A 16,150-nucleotide genomic window follows, 5' to 3' on the forward strand; every position below is an offset into this window, starting at 1 on the left:
CAAAGGTCAGATCCTACAAACACTTACTTACCTGAATAGTTCCATTCACTTTACTATGCGCATAAGGAAGGAGTGCTCATGCAAGTAAGGTTTTGCAGGATCAGACCCCACATGGGTGTGACGCACTCTGAATACATGCCCTGTATTAAGCATAATGTTCCATGCACAGAGTTTGAAAATTATAAGTAAATCTTTTGTTACAGCTTGAAAGATCTGATTTGTTTAGAGAAATTACACTTAAAAATAAGAATATGGTACATTATTAACTGCTTACCTCATTGGTTTCTGTCCCATCAGTTTTAACATACACAATACGATAACCATTAACTTTTTCGGAAGCAGGATCCCATGTTATCCTGGAAGTGCTGTGTCCGATGTCTGAAAATCTCAAGTTCCTGGGTGGACTTAAAGGCACTTGAAAAATAAATAGTTACAGTCATGAAAATAGTTCTGTCTTTTATTTCATCCACAAAGCACTTTCTCTCTTGACAATGAACATAAAACGCTTTGTTTTAAAAATTATAATATTAAGCAATATGACTGACAGGTTTGTTTCTATACCCTTTTCAGTTTAGACCACTAGTCAGGAAAGTACTTAAGCATATCTTTAAATTTAATGGCTGTGTAGTGCCACTGATTTCAATTTGTGGTTAAAATTAAGTATGTGATTAACTGCTTTGCTGAATCAGAAGCTAAAGCATTGGCAAGTATAAGTGCCATCATCACTGTTGAATACTGAAATTGAAAGAAATGGAAGTGGGGATCCTGCTTGCTGCTGGATAGCAGAGTTGGATTTATATTGTACAACATTTTCTCACCTGTGCATTTGGATTTGTAAATTGATTTGTGTTAACTGTATCTGTGCTCCATGTGTTTGTTAGTGGAAATGGCATCTTTTAAATGATTATATGGTAGTTTCAAAAGTCATCTAATCAAGAAACAGATAATGCTGGGTGATGTTTATAGCTAACCACAAAGGGAATTGCAAGTGTTAAATGCAAATACACCATAACAATTCATATATGGAGAATATTTGACCTCAAAATTCATTTTTTCACATCTTTTTATGCTAGTGATGCTCAAACAGTCAAATATTTGCAGAAAGTGAAAACAAAAAGATGGCAAACATGGTAAATTCAAATGAATATTCGTGAAAACATTTCCATTATTAGTTCAGCTTTAGTTAACACCAAACTTCATTCACAAATCCATTACGTTACCTTCATATTTTCCTAATCCAAGTTCAGCAGAAGGGTAAATGCACACTGTATATGTTCACAGAATACTCAACTTATTGTGGAACTTTCAGGACTGACAAAAACCAGTTTGTTTTTTAAAGACCTTAGCAAAGGGAAAAAGGTTTCTAAGATCAGAAATTAAGTGAATTCAGGATGATTTCTCTTCAGCATATGAGAAAGTTAGGTGAAAGTTAGCCTTCCATAAGTCTAATGGAACATCTGACCAGAGATTTCTCCAGTTCTTGGGCAGAGGGAACTGACAAGATTTATAGAGCTGCTAGCTGTTCAACACTTATTACATTTGTCCCTGATTACATATGAGATTCCTCTGTAGGCAAGGTTACATATGGATGGAGTGTTCTCCAAGCAGTTAAGGCTTTCTTCCCACTATATACTGGTTGACTGGTATAAAGGGGTGGAAGAGGGGACTATGCTATATATACAGTCTCAGTCTGCTTCCTAGTTTCCCCTCCCTGTGGGAGGGCGCAGGTACTATTGCCTGTTTCTGGGTTCCATTCTGTCCCATGCATAGAAGCTGTGCCGGAAGGAGGCATACAGATTTATGCAGATCCAGTAATGCAAGGAGAGAACAGAACCTGGACTGCCTGGCACTTACTGCCTATTAAAAACATGCTACCTATCATAAATGAGGGTGCTCTCCAACCCTTAGTTCTGCAGGAGGCTTCTCCTGCTCCTTTTTCCAAGAGGGGTTCTGTCCCACACTAGTGCTACTGTTGCCTTCTCTCCCTCTCTCCTAGATATAGCAGTGTTCAGCAGGAAGATGCTGTCCTTGGTGATGTGGAGCCTTCATCCCCACCATTGAACTTTGGCAGGCTCTGACCCTTAATTAGCAACTGAATACCAGCACTGGCCAAAGACCACCCTGGTGCTAGTACTGAGAGCTAGCGATACTTGTGGCTGAAAGGAAAAAATAAGTGATAGGATCAGAAAACAGAAAGGGACCATGCACCCTGAAGCTCCCATTTCAACAACCTGTTATAAATGTGATCTGTTGTAAACAGAAAAAACAGAAGGACCTACAGGAAGTTACCTGGGGGCACATGTGCTCTTTTTAATTCCATCAACCAATCTCCCACCTACAAAAGGAGAAACAACAATGGTCCAAGAACAGCCACCCGGCCTCCCACAGGTCCCTTCCTGGTGCCGCAAGTATTATTAATTCTCGATCTCTTTGGTTTGCGTCCTCTGTCATGATCCAAGTGAACTTTACTCTCTTATAAGAGGGCTTCCCTGCCTTCTCCATCTTCTCATTGCATTATTCCCTTACATCCCCAACCATCTGATGTCTTAATTTGCTGTGTTAGCTACCTGTTCTAGATTGTACAGTTGTCTGTGAAGAGCTATGTGCCCCGACAGCAATACGTAAATAATAACTAAATATATTAATTGAAGAAGAAAAGTAAATAGCTGATACTAATAATGTCCTCACAGCAAACGAAGTCTAATCAGATCATTAATTTTCATTTTAAAAGGTGGCCGGTCAGAATCTGGTATCATGTGTCAGATTGAGAGCAACCCTTCCCAAGGGGAAAGCAAGAAACTTCCCTTCCCACTTGTGCAGCTGCACAAAGACTGCTCTCAATAGTAGTGCTTGTGAGCTAGGAAGAGCTGGTGCTACTCATTCCTGGACCCTCTGGGGAACAAGATGCTAAAAAGGGAGAGAGAAAAAAGGGAGGGAAAAGGCAGGGCAGTTTCACAAAACCACAATGTAGTCCTAGGTAATAAAATAATAAAATAAAATAAATAATAATAATATATGGCCAGATTCTGCCACCCTCACTCATGCTGAGTAGTATCTTCCTGTGCAATTAGTTCCACTGAAATCAATAGGGCTATCAACAGCACAAGACACTACACAAATAAGTAAAGGTATTAGAATCTGGTCTATGGAAAACATGCTCCTTTGTGGAGAATTATATACTGTACCTGGTCCTGTCATATACAGTACTCTGTCTAAATTAAATAGCAGCAGCAGGAAACTGAACTCATCCAAACCATAATGCACAGTATGATCTCCTCTGAGTTACTCCTCTATACAGATTTTAAAATCTGAGATCTATTTTCATACATACAAAGACCTCCTGGAGTTTAATTACTGCTGTATAGTGAATACAGATGTGTCTGACCTACATGTTGTTTCTTGTCCTGTCAGGGGGTCACTAGCTTCTTCTCCAAACATCGCATAAACTGTGACTGTATATTCTGTGTTAGGCAATAATCCATCCAGTTCAATATCTGTCAAGGCCTCTCCAATTTTCATCTAAAGGTAATATGAATAATAGACACATTATTTCTAAACTAGCTCATGAGTGGAGAAAAACAAGCCTGGAGCATTTTTGTATAGGAGAAAAGTATATTCAATAGGGACAGAGAATATTTTTATAGAATGGTAAATGCCATTAAACTGAATAAAAGTAAAAGGCTACAATATGCCCATTTAGGCTCCAATTCAGCAGAGCACCTAACTTTCAGCATACAATTAATCCTTTGAGAGTCAACGGCACTATTCATGTGCTTAAAGTTAGGCATGTGCTCAAGTGCTTTGCTCAACAGGGGCTTCTGAGCACTGTAGTTAAACAGGAAATTGGTAGGGTCAAATCTTGCTTTGGGTTGAGTCAAAGAAATTGATCAGCTGTACCTGAACACAGAACTTGGGCCAGTGAACAGTTTTGTTATTGCATAGAGCAATGAAATACCTAAAATTATCTAAAAGGCAAACACCCCAAGGAAATGCCTAACATGAAGGTGGAGAGGATATAAAGGTGACCAGCCACATAACCAACAACACAATAGTCCTCTGTTGTAGCAGAACAAACGGCCCTCAACCTCTCTTCAATATGCATCTATGCCTAAGAGACTGCTGAATCTTTATATCAGCTCAGTGGAAACTAATGGCCTCAAAATGACTGCTGAAGTGAGAATATTGCAATGAGGGGAAAGGACTCTGCTTCATTAATCAGAAGTCTGTCTACAGGCTGAGGCTTGGTTTTGCTTTTTGCTATTTCAGGTGTGTACCATTTTCCCCTTGAGCTCCTTCAGTAGGTGCGGCATTAACAGGGCTGATTTATTTATTGAAAGATCTTTCGACAGGGTGAGGCTCAGTTTTGCTGATGTCAGGTAGCTTTCAATGAGGCCCCATTTTCAAGAGGGCTACCTGATCATAGCTACTCATTCTGCAAAGAACACAAGTCTATTCGAGCTCTCAGTGGCTTCCTACACCCTTTCCAGAATGTTGCATGCATTTGCATGCTGTCAGCGAGTCCTTATATAAAATACTCTTAATTTCATATGTCAATGGAGCATAAAACAATTTTAAATCTTAGCCCTAAGACTACACTAACTCTATATTATCGGTTTCCAAAAATCCAGTGATATTTCTATTGACAGCATAATATTCTGCCTATCATTTTATCTATTCGAGAACTGAACCTTACTCTGTTATTCTTGTTCTACTCAGAGTTATTCACATTTAAAATTAATGGTTTTATTCTTTCTAAAGCTAACTTAAAAAACAAGACCAACAAAAAACTTTAGACATTTATTAAACATAAAAGTTAGAATGAAAACAAAACGTAGAAATGTCAAATTTACTAATTTAAGTTGATTTACTTTTTAAAAAGTCCAACTGTAAACAAAAAGACTAAAACTTCATGATCTTCTAAATCCATTTTTCAGAAATATCTAGTCATTTGTGTTTTGATTTCTTTTTTTCTGTGTTTGCGTTTTTGCCTTCATGCTATGATACAATATTGCCTCATGAGTTCAAGAGACTCCGTTTAACTCAGCTATAATTTGTGGCATTTCTTCTGTTCTAATGAGGACAAATTTGAAAGTACTGAAAATTAAAAATAACTACTTGGCATGCAGTTTTCATAGAAAGTCAGTAACGTATGATATTTTAAAAGCTAGAAAATAGACAAAATTTGAAGCTAAGGACCATCTGACATTTTGTTTTTTAAATGTTATGTTTTTGAATAGCTAGAATCCAAATGAAAGCTAAATACATTACCTCCTTTTCATCTGCTGCCAGTCCCTCTGTGAGGGGAGCATATAGGATCATATAACCAGTGGCACCCGCTACTCCATTCCACTTTGCTCTCATGCTGCTCTGTGACACATCATACAATTGCAGATTTGATGCTGTAGGCAAAGCAACTGCGACAGAAAGAGGTACATGTTTTCAATTGCATCTAAAAAAACTTGCTTAACATTTCATAAAATTTTGTTTGACTATCGGGAACACAAAGAAATCCAGCAGAGTAAACACTGGAAACACTGTTTGACGTAATAACAAAGAGCTATAAAAAGATCTCTGAATTAGAGAGCTGGGAAAAGGGCTTTGTCATCTATCCAAGTCGCCAGACAGGAACTGTTCTTACAGAACATTTCTAGTACTTTGCCTCAGTCAAATTTTCAATCCTACAAGAGCAAGGACTTCTACCCTTTCCCTTGGGAGAATCCTCAACAATTTAACAGATATAGTTGGACCAAACTGCTCCATGCACAGGTCCCACGCCACCTCTCTTCTAGATCTGCATGGGGGTGAGGATTGGCGGTGGAGAGTGAGTAGGGCCACCATTAGGGGTAAACCATATAGACAGCCACATGGGCTCTGAATTTTTAGGGGGTAAATTCTGCCTGGCAATTATCTCTTCAACCCCGCAATGTGTGGGAGGCATGTTCACGGTGAGGGGGCAAGGGCAAGAGGAGCAACAGAAGGCTGAGCAGTGTTCTAACATGGGATTGTGCCTAGGGTCCTGGGTTGCCTTAATTAGCCTTGCACATCAGTCAGGAGTGTGTGACTAAGTAGGCTGAACTAAGTCCTTAAAGGGGATGAACATGTTGACACGTTAAATTATGGCAGTGCCATTGGAGCATAGAACTAATCTGGGTCTCTTTCTTAAACAAAAGTTCCCTTTAACTCTTCAGAATAGCCCTCTATTTTGCATTTATCTGACTGTCCCCATTTGTTCTTCTGGCAGGAATATATCCCAGTGCCTCTCTGCTGATATTCATGTCAGCACTATGTCCTGCAGTAGTGTCTTTAGTGCAGTGAGTGTGGGACCTTAGCTTCTGGTTGCTGCTGCTGTTGCAAAACAATTCAGGAGATGTAAATGGGAACTTAGGCATGCTGGAGGAGGTGGACTGCCACCTTCACAGCCAGCATATAGGGTCTTCAGTAAACTAAGGGCGACTAGTGCTTGTGTTGATTAAGTCCTCTCCCATTAGGGCCATCTATAGCATGTCAAAGGGTCTAGCTGGATCATGCCTTATTCTCGTCCAGGCTCTCAACATCTCACATCTCAACTATTGCAACATCCTTCTCTCTGGCCTTGACAAATACAATCTTACCCTGCTCATATCCATTCCGAATGCTGCTGCTAAGATCATTTTCCTAGCCTGTTGCTTTGACCATGTCATCCCTTTCTTTGACTCCCTCCACTGGCTCTACCTTTTATTGTATCAAACATAAGCAACTTGTCTTCACTTTTAAGGCCCTTCATGCCCTATCCTTACCCTCCCTACCATCTCTCAATCACTATTGAGCCATTGACTCCTGCCTCCAATTGGTCCAGTCTTCATTGGCCACTTGTTAAGTTTTCAAACAAGCACTTTCATCCTTTCTCCTATGCTGCGCCTCATGCTTGGGAGGAGGTCCCCATAAACAACTGCAAAGCTACCTCATTATCCTTCCAAGCCCTCCTTAAAACTCTCCTTTCTGGTGATGCCTACAAAAAGTTTGATAACAGATAGGGTACTGGTGTGCTGGAACCATTGTCCATCATGTTGACCAATATTATCTCATTGTTTCCTTGTACTCCCTTGTCTGTCCATTTCTGTCTGTTGTCTCTTGGATTATACTTAGCTGTAAGGTCTCTGGGGTAAGGACAAATTTTTTGTTTTGGGTTTGTACAGAACCTAGCACAATGGGGTCCTGGTCCATGACTAAGTTTCCCAGGTGCTCCAATAAAACAAGTAATAAAGAATAAGGAGAGAGAGAAGGGGGATAAAAAGATGGGAAGAAGGAGAGAGCGCTTCTGCTACAATTTTCAAATTAAAATTAATTGCAAATGTAAAAACTTTAAGAGCATATTAGACAAAGTTAATTTGCAGCTGGGGTAGACACCCAATAATGCCGATAACTGAAAAAAATTACATTAAGAGGAAATTTTAAAGTAGCTAGAATAAATATAGCTTTAAGAAATTTGCAAGAATTTCAAATAAATATACATTTGATACTTATTTTGCATTTTTCAAAGTGATGGAAAGATAGGCTCCTCTCTTACTTTTTTCAGAGTAGCAGCCGTGTTAGTCTGTATTCGCAAAAAAGAAAAGGAGTACTTGTGGCACCTTAGAGACTAACAAATTTATTTGAGCATAAGCTTTCGTGAGCTACAGCTCACTTCATCGGATGCACCCGATGAAGTGAGCTGTAGATTTTCCACCGAATGCATCCGATGAAGTGAGCTGTAGCTCACGAAAGCTTATGCTCAAATAAATTTGTTAGTCTCTAAAGTGCCTTTTCTCTCTTACTTTTCTGTATTTTATGCATTTATGGCACTGAATATATTTATCTAAACAGCATACTACTGTAAGGTCATTTTTAATGTATTATATACACAAATGTGATCGTTTTCACATTTGTGGTTAATTTTGTCAGTGTCACAAAAGGTAAAAAATGTAAAGTATAATTTTTCACAGATTTCAACTGGCATCATGAAAAATACTTCCAAACTGCAAATATTTGATAATCTGGAGTGATTAATACTTACACATTTCAGACTATTACTTATGACACTCAAAGATTTGTTTATATAATGCTTACAGCCACACCACCTTGGGCTGTGATCTGATCGGATCTCAGAAAATAAGCAGGGCTGGGCTTAGTCAGAACTTGAATAGGTGACTTCAAAGGAATACCAGGTGCAACAGGAAATGATGCTATTGACTCAGTATGTGACACTCTTCCCGCTGAATCAGAAATTAACCAATTCCAAACATGGTGTTATAGAACATAGTGCTGCTGGAGATTCAATTTTTTTGGATGAAACAAAAGGCATACGTCTCAAATATATGTAACTAGATCCCATCTCACTTTTTGTAAGTTTGGGAGTGTTAGCTTTGATTTTCTGGCTGAATCCCAAACTAGATAATTGCATTCTGCCCAACTTACACCCTGTATTTTCAACTGGAAAAATGATTCTTCCCTTCCCTGTGTAAGGTCTGTCATATTTCTGGGACAAAATGATTACATTTGGGGCAAAAATATTTAAATTAAATAAAAAGTATGTTATATGATTTAGAGGGGCCTACCCCACTAAGCTACTTATTGAATACTTCACAGTGTTAAATGTAATTATCCTTACAACATCCCTGAGGTAGGAAAGTACAATTATCACAGATGGGAAACTGAGGCACAGAAAGTCAGAGTCACTTCCCAAAGAAATGTAGGCAGTCTGTGGCAGAGCAGGAAATTAAACACTTGTCTCTCCAGTCCCGAACAGTCCCGATCCACTGAACCTCCCATCATCACTTAAGGAACTAAGGCCAAAAAGTGGAAATAAGGCTGTATGCCTAAGCCATAAAGTTTAGATCCAGCTCCAAACTGTTTCAAAGTCTAGGAGTGTTATGATTTAGAGCAGTGCTTCTCAAGCTATCTGAGGTTGGGGACTGGCAATTTTTTTTCCAATGTGCGTGCAGACCGGCAGCCGATGGCTCGCGGACCAGCATCGGTCCACGGACCACCACTTTGAGTAGCACTGATTTAGAGGCTTGGTTTGGCCCATTACAGAGAGAATGTAACTGGCTCAAAATTTGGGAGAATTTGGACCCAAGTCTTTAGTTCAGGCCCAAATCTAATAAATAAATGTCGGCCAATGCTAGTAAAAAGAGCTGAAGAGAAAAAAAGACTTGATTCTGCATCCCTTACTCATACTGAGCAGTGCCTACTCACCCAGCGTTCAGTATTACTGAGTCAGGTCCATAACAAATTGAGTGAGGATACTTACGTGTAGTTTCACTACCACGGAGGCCCTCACTTGCAGCACTTATATATACAGCAAACACAGCTATCTGATATTCAGTTAGAGACATCAGGTTTTTCAGAACTGCTGTTGATATACTTCCATCCACCACTACCTGTTTGGGGAAAAATTCAATGAAATAAGTATAAAATAAATTCATTTTATTACTATTTAATCCATCTTATCAGTTTGTTTTATCTATCATATTTCTAAGACACTCCTTGGCATGATACATAAATGTTAATCTATCTATGTTTAACACGGCAAAAGTGACATTTGTATCTTAGTATACAGTACAGTAGCCAGGAAACAGAATGGCAAAAATATGCATAACGTGGAGTCTTAAGGCAATACAAAGCAGCACTTTGGATCAATGGAAATGTTAAAAATACAATTAACATAATGGAAATTAAGAATATTGTGTAATGGACACTTTCTGATATGTTTCAGAGTAGCAGCCATGTTAGTCTGTACTCGCAAAAAGAAAAGGAGTACTTGTGGCACCTTAGAGACTAACAAATTTATTAGAGCATCCGATGAAGTGAGCTGTAGGTCACGAAAGCTTATGCTCTAATAAATTTGTTAGTCTCTAAGGTACCACTTTCTGATATATTTATTGTGTAATTCAAAATTTCATTATAGTACTGCATGCACATACCTGTGTATACACACATACATACATATACACACACCACAACAACAAAATCCCCAAAATAAAACAAAATATCTTCAAAAAATAAAACATATTTAACCTCACCCTTTAATTATACTGCTTTTGTTGTCCTGTCTCCACTCTCCATCCCTTCCCATCCTGTTCTGAAAGTTTTCTGATTAAGTTGTAAACTTCAAGCAGTGTCCTTGTTTTCACACTACCTCCAAAGCACTTAGTGAACTATTGGTGCTACACAAATAATAAATATCCATCTGGCCCCCGTACTGGTCAGTTTTAGCCATTCCCAACTCTACATCCATGGGTTTTTTTAAAATGCGTTATGTTTCCAAAGCTCAAACTCTATCCCGTCTGCCCCTTTCTGGTCTTGTATCCTTTGAAATGCATCATACAGAGTTAGTCCAACAAGAAAAGCTGATGTATAAATAAAAACACAGTTTACATATTGGATTTTAGGTCCTATCCTTGAACAATGTAATTACAGACTGTGGTGCATGTTTACACAGCCTGTGGTAGCAAGCCTCCAAGCCTGAGTCAATGTACTTGGGTTCATGGACTCACGCTACCGAGCTAAAAATAGTGGTGTACATGTTGTGGCTTGAAATGGAGCTCAGGCTGTGAAGCAGGCCTCAGAGCCTGTGCTTCAGCCCAAGCTGCAATTTAAAGTTCTGTCTACATAGCTACTTTTAGTGCAATATTGCAAGTCCCACAAGTCTGAGTATGTCGACCTGGGCTCAGAGACTTGCTGCCACGGGCTACCACTGACTGTGTAGATGTACCCTTAAATGGAAGCAGCATCAGGCCTGTGATCAAGTGCTCTAATTCCCAATTGGTGAATTCTTTCTATTTATGTCTACTAGAAGTTCTCACAGTCATGAAACTGATAGGATTTTCCCCTCCATTACCTCCTCTGGTTGGCCTCCTCTAGTGGGATAGTACACAACTCTGTATTTTTCCACTTTGCCGGGTGCATTGGTCCAGCTAACACGGAATCCTCTGGCTGTTACCTCAGATGTGACCAAATCAGTAGGAGCTCCAAGAGTGGCAACAAATGTTCCTATATATGAGATAATATAAAGAAATTATTTTTACTCCTGTAAAATAATGATTTGTTTTTGCTCTAATTGCTGAGTTCCCAAAGATCTCTCATCATTAGAAACTGAATTAATTGGAGAGGGCATGTTTATTTAGGAAGTTTTTAATATTAACTAACTAAATAATAAAAATAATAATACACATACAATTCTCAGTGGGACCAGGCCTCCATTGGTTTATGTGGAAAACTTTACATACAACACACACAAAGGTTTCAGCACAAATACTATTACAACTGCAATGGTTCTCCCAAGCTTCCCTGGTTGCCTGGCCCTCCATGTATTCACTCCCTCCCCAGGTGCTTCCAAACATCCTTTCCCCAAGTTCCAGAACCAGCCAGGAATCTCCATAGCTGTGAACCTGCTACAGAACTCAGTAAAAGAGCCCGTCTCCTGTACTCCTTGGCAGGTCTGCAGGTGGGATGGCATCTGACAAGGCACCTTGGAGCTACACTCAGCAGACATCACCCCCCCCACACACCTCCCAAGATACTTCATTGGTTCATGAGCCCTTTGATGGCCATCTCTTCCCCCCACACACAAACCATGGCCAGTCACAGATCCCCCTACCATCTGTGTAATTCTTAGGGGATCCAGGGGGAAGAGAGAAGCCTACTAATGCAACATCTTTTCAGAAGACAGCTTCAGGTGCATGTGTAATGCAACCTTCCTCAGTGAGGCACTTCATAAACTTAGGGAAATACATCTGGCATTTGTATCTGCTGCATATGATTTTACAGGGTCACAGCTCAGCCAATTTCAAAAGGTACTTTCTCAAGGAGGGCTATTTCTCTGAGGAACGTCAACATTCTACCCCTAGCATTTTCAGCTGCTCAAAAGGTCCTAAGATTCAGCAGAATTTTTATGTACTTGTAATTTTTCCATCCCCACAACCTTTTCTTGTACTCCAAAATGCTGGGTTGGTTTTTTTGCCCAGATATTAAAAAATAAAAATAAAAAAGTGCAACTTCATGTAGAGACCAAGCCTGAGAAACTTCAAATTGAAAGGTGAACATTTGGCAAAGTTATGAGACTAAGAAAACAAGGGATTAGAATGGAAACCGGGGCACAGCCTTAACTAGCTTTATTCCTTCTCTAATTCATCTCCAAACCTGCACACTAAAAAATACCCCTTTTTACCTGTTCACTGGTGATAGCTACAGTAGAATGAATGCACTTTTTTTTCATGTAACCTAACACTATAATAACAAAAGACAAATTGCTATCATGGAACTAAGCAAAAGATATTAGCATACGCATGAAATACACATCAGAAAAAATACCTTCTCTGATAATGTGGTATCCTGGTAGCAAAATATACATAGAAAGAGTAAAATGTCAGAAACCCGTTCAAAACTGTCCCTATTCTAAAACTGGATTTGCTGGTATAATATCAAGACCAAACAAAGTTTCTTATTTACCTTTCATTTCCTTTTCCTGTTCCTCCACTCTTGAACACACTGTTCTCGTAAGACCTTCTACGATGGTGTGCATGAAGTTAAAGTCAGCAACGTTGTAGACATGAGTACTGTCCGGTTCAGAGGCAATCTCTTTGAGTTCATTTATATCTGCATTCTTCACACCTTACAGTGGAGAGACAAAATAGGACAATGTTTGCAACAAAAGAAATCGGTGTAACATTTAAGCCATGCAGCCTGGCCAAAGCCTACTGATGTCTATGGAGTCTTTCCCCATTTCACTGCTTTGGATCAGGCCTACAGTCAAGCTGTTAATTACAGGTAGTTATAATTAATCACAACAGTTAATTTTCAATATTACAAGTGTTACTGACATCTTTGCAATATTCTGATGATAACTAGCATATGTTTATCCAGCTAAAATGCCAGTTACATTAATAGTCAGAGGACACTGAAAAAAGTTAAAATTTTCCAAAGTATTTTTGATGCTTAATCCAGATAGAAACATGATAGGACCCTTATAAATATACTAGATAGTGTGACAAAGTTCCTCCTCTACCTTGGTGGGTCTTGCGCTTATTGGTGGATTTGCTCGCCTTGGAGCTTCACAACGGCCCTCAGTTTGGCAGTTTTCATGAACCCACAGTCCAGGTCAAGTCCTCCTGTGTCTGACCAGGAGTTGGGAGGTTTGGGGGGAACCCGGGCCCGCCCTCCACTCCGGGTTCCAGCCCAGGGCCCTGTGGAACACAGTTGTCTAGAATGCCTCCTGGAACAGCTGTGCAACAGCTACAACTCCCTGGGCTACTTCCCCATGGCCTCCTCCCAACATCTTCTTTATCCTCACCATAGGACCTTCTTCCTGGTGTCTGCTAATACTTGTACTCCTCAGACCTCCAACTGTATGCATGCTCAGCTCCTAGCACCTCTTGATCCCAGCTTCTTACATGCTCACCACAAACTGAAGTGAACTCCTTTTTAAACCCAGGTGCCCTGATTAGCCTGCCTTAATTGATTCTAGCAGCTTCTTGATTGGCTGCAGGTGTTCTAATCAACCTGTCTGTCTTAATTGTCTCCAGAAAGTTCCTGATTGTTCTAGAACCTTCCCTGTTACCTTACCCAGGGAAAAGGGACCTACTTAACCTGGGGCTAATATATCTGCCTTCTATTACTCTCCTGTAGCCATCTGGCCCAACCCTGTCACAATAGATGGACAGATCACAGACTTATAAAAAATAAAATGCAATAAATAGATATGTAGAATACATACCAATAGCAAACAATTCAACACCAGCATCACGCAGATTTTTAGCAGGTGGGATGACATCATCTTGGGATTTTCCGTCTGTGACCAATATACCAATTTTGGACACATTGGGTCTTGCACCTGCTTCAGGCTTAAAGCTGTTCTCCAAAATAAAAGTTAAGGCAAGACCTAAAAAAAATAAAAAATAAAAAAATGGTTTGGCTAATAAAGTTGGTTATGTAACACAGATATTTTTATTGATTTTTTGAAGTTTAATTTTCTATGCAAAGTAAAGAATGCTGAGAAACCTCCTACTGAAAAATAACTTATTAAAGAGAACAAACTTTTACTTAAAAAATATACTGTTCCAAGCAGGCAGCTTGAATTAAAGGCAGGGCAAAAATGGAAGCAGTCCTCAGCAACCTTCCAATCAATAAAATTATTTACAACAGAGAATAGAAACTTGTTTAAAACTAAATTGGGCTACTAAGCTACTCACATACCTACCCCACCAGAGAGACAAGGTGGGTGAGGTAATATATTTTATTGGACCAACTTTTGTTGGTGAAAGAGACAAGTTTTTGAGCCACCAGAGCTCTCCTTTTATTGGAGAGAAGTTTGGTCCAATAACAATATTACCTCATCGACCTAGTCTCTCTAATATCCTGGGGCTGGTATGGTTACAACTACCCTGCATATTACCCCACTAGGGAAGTTAGAGGATTTCATCTATTAGCAAATTTGAGTTCCAATTCAGCAAAGAACTAAAAACATGCTTACCATTAACACTGACTTCTCAAGATTGAAAGCATCAGAACTATTTATATGCTTAAAGTTAAGCACATGCTGAAGTCATTTGCTGAACTGGTATTTCAAACAGTAACATATACATCCTGTTTAACACACATTTTTAGAAATGCTGGTCAAATTACTGATGATATTTCTGTAACGAAACTGCCTTTTGTTGGTTTGTCAGCAGAAGTCACTAAAACAGGAAATCAGATTGCTAATTTCAGGCCTGAACCTGAAACCCCTCCCAGCAGTGGTTCTTCAAGTTCCACTGAATACGGAACAGATCCTGAGCAGCTTTCATTGCCCTCAGTTCCCACTGAAGTCTCTGAGAGCTGACAGTGCTAAGTTTTATGGGAGAAATTCACCCCCTGCAAAAATGTTGCACAAAAACCCATTTACCACTTAATTTAGGCCATTAAAATCCAGTTGCTGAGTACAGTCTTTTATTTTAAAGCTTTTTACACTCATAAGCTGAGGAAAAGCTTAAATTAAGCTAATAGAGAATGTAACGTCAAAAAATGATTATTACTGATTTGGGAGAGGCAACTTGGTTCTAATTTGAAAGTTAAAAGGAAGTTAGTTAGGCAAAAGCCACCTCTAATGTCAGAATATAATCATCACAGTGGATTTATTACTTGCTTCTTGGTATTTCTATCAAGCATCAGTTCAACTATGGTACCACAGTATATCCCTTCTGTTCCCAGTCCAACAATAATAATTCCTTCCACCAAAATAGCGATTGGTGGAGGAGAAAAGGGAGAACTTCTAAGCCTCTCTGGAAAAAACAGTTTGGCAATAATTTACTCTTTCAGTCCATTATCCTCCAGACAAGAGAGCCAAGACTATTAAGTGTTGCACTAATGCTATGGGATTCCTCTCCAGAGAATATATATTTTATCATATTGACAAGTATCCCGCAGCTATCCACTACTAAATTTCCAAAGAACCATGCAGGGTTTCAATACCATGAAAGTTAATGGGAGTCTAAAACCCCCAGGTGATTCTTTGAAAATTTACCACGGCCAACAGTCAGATGTTAAAACAACATACTTTTTTTCTCCAACTGAATGAAGTTTTGTGTATGAACAGTGTCAATGGCTTTTGCTGCTCTATCCTCTTTCCAGAATGTAAAAGTGAACTTCCTTTGCTTTTAGTTTTGGCATAAACAGATCATACACACTCAGATTTTGCAGATTGAGGTCTGAGTCAAAGCTCACTGAAGACATGAAGATTCCCATTGACTGCAGCTACTTCAGATCAAGCTATTAGGCAAACTTCAAAAATAAATAGCACATTCACCTTTAAGAAACAGAACAAACCCAATACTCTAAGCCAATGCAGCCTGGCATATTTTGGAGCATGTGGCTAATGCAAAAATACATACTGTACCTGTTAATGTATTCCCTCCCTTATATGGCAGATTACGGACTGCATCCAAAACAGCATCCTTTGTGCTAAAGGCATTCAGATGCCATTCAATTCGGGGATCCCCACTGTACTGAGCAAGACCTAGTGAACAAGAAATAAATACATTGCATGAGATTCATTTTTTCAAGCATAGGCACACTAGGCTATCAGTAGTTTGCTATCATAACAGGGCTCTTTTGAACTCTTTAATCTAAAGAATAATTTATTCCTCCCTAAATTGTT

At 39.3% G+C, this 16,150-nt stretch overlaps 1 protein-coding gene across 4 annotated transcripts in view; it reads right to left on the reverse strand.

Annotated features, from left to right (window-relative positions):
- Positions 1-16,150, reverse strand: part of COL14A1 (collagen type XIV alpha 1 chain) — a 181,332-nt gene that overhangs the window by 116,532 nt on the left and 48,650 nt on the right. For all 4 annotated transcript variants that reach the window (XM_043507395.1, XM_043507394.1, XM_038393129.2 and 1 more), the window contains 8 exons: positions 15,890-16,009; positions 13,733-13,897; positions 12,469-12,630; positions 10,859-11,010; positions 9,269-9,398; positions 5,269-5,414; positions 3,390-3,519; positions 275-414 (listed from right to left, as the gene is read on the reverse strand). In XM_043507395.1, coding sequence (XP_043363330.1) covers positions 275-414; positions 3,390-3,519; positions 5,269-5,414; positions 9,269-9,398; positions 10,859-11,010; positions 12,469-12,630; positions 13,733-13,897; positions 15,890-16,009 — 1,145 coding nt within the window. The remainder of the gene's footprint in view (positions 1-274; positions 415-3,389; positions 3,520-5,268; positions 5,415-9,268; positions 9,399-10,858; positions 11,011-12,468; positions 12,631-13,732; positions 13,898-15,889; positions 16,010-16,150) is intronic.

This window comes from Dermochelys coriacea, chromosome 2 (assembly GCF_009764565.3).
Source record: "Dermochelys coriacea isolate rDerCor1 chromosome 2, rDerCor1.pri.v4, whole genome shotgun sequence".
In the NCBI taxonomy this organism is placed as follows: domain Eukaryota; kingdom Metazoa; phylum Chordata; order Testudines; family Dermochelyidae; genus Dermochelys; species Dermochelys coriacea.